The 7,054-nt window shown below is 35.1% G+C and overlaps 1 protein-coding gene across 1 annotated transcript; it reads left to right on the top strand.

Annotated features, from left to right (window-relative positions):
• The first annotated feature begins 2,373 nt into the window (after positions 1-2,373).
• Positions 2,374-3,771, top strand: LOC133699392 (UPF0481 protein At3g47200-like). Its single transcript, XM_062122623.1, has one exon. It carries the CDS (start codon positions 2,374-2,376, stop codon positions 3,769-3,771), a length of 1,398 nt encoding a protein of 465 aa, XP_061978607.1.
• Positions 3,772-7,054: the final 3,283 nt, after the last annotated feature.

A 7,054-nucleotide genomic window follows, 5' to 3' on the forward strand; every position in this document is an offset into this window, starting at 1 on the left:
CATCCCATTCAGAACCCTACACGTATCTAATGAATCCTTTCCATTCTTCACCACCACAATTCTCCTGTTATCCTCCTCAGTCAACACACATTGCAATGGCTTCAAACTCAGTTTTCTCACTCTATCAACCCTTCTACTTGCCAGTACCATTCCCTTAAAGGTGAAGTTGCTAGATGGTACAAAAACCCATCTTCAAATGCAAAAAAGGCCTGAATAGAGAGAGAGAGAAAAGAATAAAAGACGGCATGTGTTTTTGCTTCTTTTAAAACCCCAAAGCCATGTCTCTTGACTCTCTTCCCTTCTACTACTTATCTTTTATCTTATCTGCTTCCTTGTCTCACCTCCCATCATTGATTCTATAGAAAGGCCTTCGCAGTTATGGAAGGGGGGGAGAGGGCATTTTGGTCAAAGCATATAACTCAAACGGCTACATGGTTACAGATAGAGGGGAAAAAAATAGGCAAAGGAGTAAATACTTAAATCCATAGGGACACCAAAGCAAAAAAAAGTAAACTAAGAAATCCTACGTGACAAGCACATAAGCCCCGGGACTTTCCTGTCCAATAAGAAAACACCACATAAACAATAAAAAACCCCCAAAACAGAAGGGTAAGGGATTTTTATTTTAATTTACAGTGATCGGCCAGCGCTGTCAGTTAGGCCCCAACCGCCGCTAGTCTTCTACATACCATTAAGGACTCTGCATACGTCAAGCGAATCGTTCCCCTTCTTCACCGTGATTCGCTGAGTCCCGGTGTCGGTTTCAGTGGTTTTCGTCGTCGTCCGCGCGCAGCACAGGAATGATTTGAAACTGAGTCATCTTGAATCGGGACGAGCGGGTGTTGTTAAAGTGAATTTGGGGAAGGCATGGTGTGCGGACCTTGCCATGATCACTGATGGAGAAGCAAAGAAATGAGGATAGGTAAGGTTTTTGGCGCTCAATTGCCACATTTTCTTAAATGACTATTATACCCCAATTTCTAGTAACGAGTATTTATTTTATTTTATTTTTGATATTAGGTGAAAGTTATTTGTGTCATTTAATAATCTTTAACCCTCTAAACACACTGTTAAGATTTTTAATTATTTGAGTGTTAATAAACTTATTCTGTTTTGGCAATCCGGATCCGATCGTCTTATGATATGACTTAGATTTTTTAAAAAAAGATTAGAGTTAACTTTGTTATAATTTGATTTGAATTTTTTAAAAAAAATTATTGATTTAGATTAATTTAAATTAACTTAATTAATCAACTGTAACGAGTTTAATAATTTTAAATTTAACCATACAACTCTACCTTTCAAAACCCTCTTAAACAAACTGATTATACTCGAACTATTACATTTTAAACAAAAGTAATTATTATGAATGAGTGCATTTTGGAGATTTTCTTTTTTGGCAATCGTTCTGAGAATTCTTTTTCATAATATTTTTTTAAAATTAATATAAAAATTTGCTCGATATTTAGATATTTTTTACATTAATTTTTTTTAATCCGAGTCGCGGCATAGCATAGCATGGGCCTGATTAGTTTGAACTGTATATGATACAAGTAAACTCACTTGGCACTCTAACTAAGTTTTTAAATGAGAGGAAAAAGTTGAAGTATATATCCATTATGCTGTATTTAAAAAGATAATTTAAATTAAATGTTTTTTTTTCATGCTAATGATAAATTTGTAGCTATGATTCCACGAATTGAGATATGAGAACGAAGCTACCAGTGAAGTGAAACTTCAAATTACTGTGATATGGAACCATATTTGATGGAAGCCAAATTTTTTTAAAATACCGAGCAACTTTTTTGGGCATTTTCCTGTTTGAAAATGTATATGTGAACTGTTAGCAGGCTGATTTATTACCAGATCATGAATGCAGTTCTTACATGTGGACAAGATTCATTACAGAGTTTCAATTCTTGACAAAGATTAATATATATATTTTTAATCAAAACAATTAGTAAGACTTTCTTCAATACAAATTTTCCTTGTTGAAATTAAATCATGCAACAACCGTGTCTTGTGTCAAGTTAACGAGGAAAGTGTAACGAAAAGGGAAAAAGTGTATTCAAGACTTGACATGAAGCTTCCCCTTGTTGTTATCTGCTTGAAGTCAAGCGTTCTAGGATTACAGTTTCCTACTTTCCTTGTAGTTGCTAGGAAGCACCTAAAAGTAACCACGGAAATGGAAATTCTTTGGTCATTCCTTTTCTGGGAAATGCATTTTAGAAAATCTGAAGGTATATTTAAGCTTCTTGCATTCACTATGAAAGCATATCGAAGCTACTTGCTTTCACCAACTATACTTCTTAGAGAACCATAAGGATATATGGAGTCAAGAGCAACGAGAATTGATGATTTTGAATTTTTGATATGAAAGCAAATGCGATTACCCTGAGAAGGAAGGGGAAATCGTTGCTAAATGGGGAAAGTTCAAGCCAGATGAGAGGAGAGGAGGGAGTTCCTGAAGGCCAAGCAAGTCCAACGTGGTCAAGCCTAAGTGGAGATGAGAACCGAGTTTCCGTGCCGACTGAAATCCTACGCTACGAGGAGGATTTTCCTGAAGGCCAGTCAAGTCCTTCACTTGAGTACCTAAATAGAGAGGAGTACCAAGTTCCTGCTCCAACCGAAAGCCTATGGCATGAGGAATTTCAGCATGATTATTCGCTTTTTTCAGATCAACATTCGTTGAAACTTATTCAGCGCCGTCTTGAGGAAGGGCGTGGAATAGAAAGACATGGAGGTCGGAGTTCATCCATATGCATCTTTCCATTTCCTCATAGCTTTGACAAAATAAATCCTAACACTTACCAACCTGAGCTCGTGTCATTAGGCCCTTACCACAGGGGCAAAGATCATGTACTGGAGTTTGAAGATCACAAGTGGTTCTTCCTTGATAAGCTTCTTTCTCGATCAAGAACTCATTTAAGCAACTATCTTGGTGCATTAAAATTAAACGAAAGGTCCATAAGAGACTGCTACTCAGAGACTATCTCTATGTCAAGTCATGACTTTGTTGAAATGATGTTGCTTGACAGTTGCTTTGTTCTTGAACTTCTCCGAAATCTCAACCATAGTGAAGATATGATTGATGAGGGTGACCCCATCTTCACAAGGCCTTGGTTGATCCCGATTCTAATCAGGGATCTCCTTAAGTTTGAGAACCAACTTCCCTATTTCCTTCTCCACTTAATTTTCAACTTGTCTGGCGGTAATGGAGATATAAAACTAAAACCAGATCCTCTACCGATACTTGCATTAAAAGCCATTGATCTAGTCTTTCCAAGACGTGCAGAAATCCTGAACAAGTTCAGATCCTGGCATGGTAAGCATTTACTTGACCTATTCCACTTGAGCCTCCTTCCCACAGATCAGGTCATCATTTGCATTGATTTAGAGGAATACCATCCATCAGACCAGTCAATTCAAGGTGTCACGCAGCTTAGGCCATCAGGAATCAAGTTTCGTCTGAGAAAGTGCGATAGCTTCCTGGATATAAACTTCCGAAATTGTGTACTTGAAATTCCATCCGTCACCATTAATGACTTCACAAGCACCGTCCTCGTAAACTGTGTTGCCCTAGAACACGGCGAGGAAAAGAGATCCAAATACTTCAACGATTATGTTTCTTTCATGAATTGTCTCATTAACCAACCGAGAGATGTTACTTTTCTTTGTTCAGAAGGGATCATCACAAGATTCTCCCAAGATGACCAATACGTGGCCGATCTCTTCAACACTCTAGGGAAAAATGTTGCTTGCAATATTTGAGAGTGTTATCTCTCCAAGATATTGAGAGAAGTAGAGTCATATTACAGCAGCAACCGGGCAACAATGAGGCGAACTTATTTTAGCAGTCCTTGGTCATTCATCTCAGTTCTATCCGCCTCCATCCTCCTAGTTCTTACAATGGTACAAAGCATTATGTCTGTTCTAAGTTACAAGTGCCATTAGTGTAAGATAATAATGTTGTCCGATCTTGTTTAGCAGCTTTATGCATGGAAACACACCAGGTCACGGTTCGACCTAATCCAACCCCCTTCCCCTTTAATTTATGGAAAAACCATAACATATGGGAACACAATCTTTAGATTAATGGACAACTTTCGACAACGAAATGAGTATATTATGTATATGTAGGAAATAAAGAAGAGAATTCTTCCTAATGCATCCACTAATATACAGCTAAGTACAAGCAACAACTGATAGAAATATGATAAGATATTTGTTTTAACATATATATGGAATATACTTATAATTAAAACAAATTTTGGGTGCATAATAAATTAATCTCATTAAACCCTTGACTCGCATTCACCTAATAGAAACTATTTACCTAATTATACGTAATTAGTGAAATGATTATTGTTGGGTTTCTCGAAATACATACACACAATGAAAACGGTAAATTTAAAATTTTTTAAGAGTCCCAAGAATACCGTTAAACAGATCTAGAATTATTTAGGATTTATGTGAAGATTACCTGAAGACCAAATGTTTTTTTCGGTTTTGAATAATTACTTTAAAGCTAAGCTGTCGTAAACTACAAATTGTTCAAGTGTACACCCTATAATAATAATTCACACCAACCATCAATTTATATATATATATATATATATATATATATATATATATATATATATATATATATATATATATATATGAACTTTGTTTTTACACACCATCCTGATATTTGCATTATCAAATGCAGCCATCAAGTCCAATTCACGACACCCATCTACATAGCATACTTTATAGATTGCAAGCCGGGATGATGGAACTCCACCTTGAGCAGCGCCTTGGCCCATGCTATACAGGCTTGCTCCTTCAACCGTGAAGCCAGCTACTGTGGAGGCTGCATGAGTGCCATGGCCTAGATAGGCATTTCTAAGTGAGTCCATTTGGCAATTTCATAATTCTTTTTATTTTTTTAAGAAATAAAAAGGAAAAGGAGAAGTAGGTCACAAGGGAGATTTGACGAGGACAGAAAACGTTTTGGAATTAAAAAATTAAAACAAAATTGAGGATGGTCGACCTTGAATGGTGGATTATTTAATAATTCTTGATAATATAGGGACTAATTGATTAGTTTTGATTAGCTTATGATACTAAGTTATAACTATAGGAATAATGGAGGATTTGGAAGTAGCATCGGATAACCATTAACGGTGATTAAAGCCCAGCACGAAAGAAACGTAGGCTGGGCCTGGGCCTACGTCGTTGATTGATCCAGGACATTTATATTATGGGCCGGGCACGATAAGAATGGTAAGAATAAAGCCTATTTCGTTATAATTGGGCTTGAAACCCATCACTTCTGTTTCCCAAGATGGGACAGGTTATATTATACGATAATTTTCTATTAATCCTGTTTATAATTTCTTACTAATATTCCCACTCCACAATCCAATCCTATCTCTTGACTACAACTCGAATAAAAAATAATCTCATGCGTAGGAAAGATTTCTTGAGCACTTCAATTCGAAAAGAGAAAAAAAAATACAATAATTGATTAAAAATTAAGGATAGGAGAATAATTAGAGTGAGGAGCATGTTTCTTAATCTTTCTGGTTTTAAATGTTAATTACCTTCCACTGTCTCAAAAAATAATAATAATAAAAAATTCCAACTCAAGTGGGAAAGTTACAAACACAGATTAAACATGGTTAGGCTAGTATTAGCCACGTTTTGTTGCCTTTAATTTGCCTAATTAATCACCATATATTTTATTCCAACGTCGTCGGCCGGACGTGCATATTACAGCCTAGCATGAGAAAACAACACAAAGTTTTCCACAGCAGGCAGGCAGGCATGCACCGTTTTTAGGAATTAAGTCCAAATTTTCTCCTCTTTCTTCCCGACAAAAGACGTATGAGCTAGGCTGGATCTAAAGTTAAACGAGGCTGAAAACACGAGTTCAAGAAAAAACAACTCTAGATCTATTTTTTGCACTCAGTTTTGTAATGGGAAAGCCATCCTGAGTCACAGCGATACATTCATTCTACAGATACATCAAATCTCGTATATGTTGAGAACACACATGCAGATAAGGTTTTTTCTTTCTTTCTTTGAATGGTGTAGTAGAAGAACATGTTCTACATGAATACATAATGAAAGAATGTAGTTGACAGAGCCATGATGTTCTAATTAGGTCTTGGTTTTCCTTTCAATCAGTTGTTAGAATCTGTCACCTCGTCAGATTTTTCGAAGCTAGAAGTAGCCAGGCCACTGTAGATATACCATGTAAAACACGATAGATGTCATATGGCAGGCAGACGGCACGGAGAGCAGTGGAATAAATTGCAGGTCATAGAAAATAGAAATCAAAGAAGCCGGTTTTCCTCCTGTTGCAATCACACTTTTTGAAAAAAGTAAAAGTACCGGCTTCTTTAATTTACGGCTGCAGCAATTAATCACAAGGGCTGCTGTCAAGATTCTATATATCTTATAAAACGGCTAGTGTGAAACCCTTGGAAAAAAAGCTTTGCTTTACGGCTTATTTATTTGTTTGTTTGTTTGTTTATTTGTTTATGTTTGAAGTGTAAAAGGCCAATTTTATTTTGTATCAGCTGTGGTTTGACATTCTTGCATTAAAATAAATATAATGTGGTCATTATAGTTGAACTAATAACTTGAATTTACTGGTTGTTTTTGACTGCCATCTGTTAATTATTATATTATAATTTATATTATTTTTTAATATATTTGTTTAAATAAAAAAATTTTAAGTTTGAAACTTATATAAATTTATATTACCTTGCGATTAATTTTTTTATCAAATAAATAAAAATAATAAAATTTAAACTCGTGATCGTTTGATTATCAAAATTCTGATATCATATTAAAAAAACTAATTCAACATAAAAACTTAAATTATTAGGTAAAATTCTAAGATATGATTTATATTATTTTTTAATACACTCCTTAAAATGAAAGTTTTTTCAACTTTATTTAAAAAATTAAAGTTATTTTTTAATGTTTTTTTAGAATAAAAACATTAAAAAACACAAGCAAAAGTAGAAGATGAGCGAAGCAATTTCATTAAATTGTGTTT

The sequence above is a fragment of the Populus nigra genome, chromosome 7 (assembly GCF_951802175.1).
Source record: "Populus nigra chromosome 7, ddPopNigr1.1, whole genome shotgun sequence".
In the NCBI taxonomy this organism is placed as follows: domain Eukaryota; kingdom Viridiplantae; phylum Streptophyta; class Magnoliopsida; order Malpighiales; family Salicaceae; genus Populus; species Populus nigra.

Coding starts and splice junctions, on each gene's coding strand:
- LOC133699392 (XM_062122623.1), top strand. CDS start 2,374: ATGAAAGCAAATGCGATTACCCTGAGAAGGAAGGGGAAATCGTTGCTA.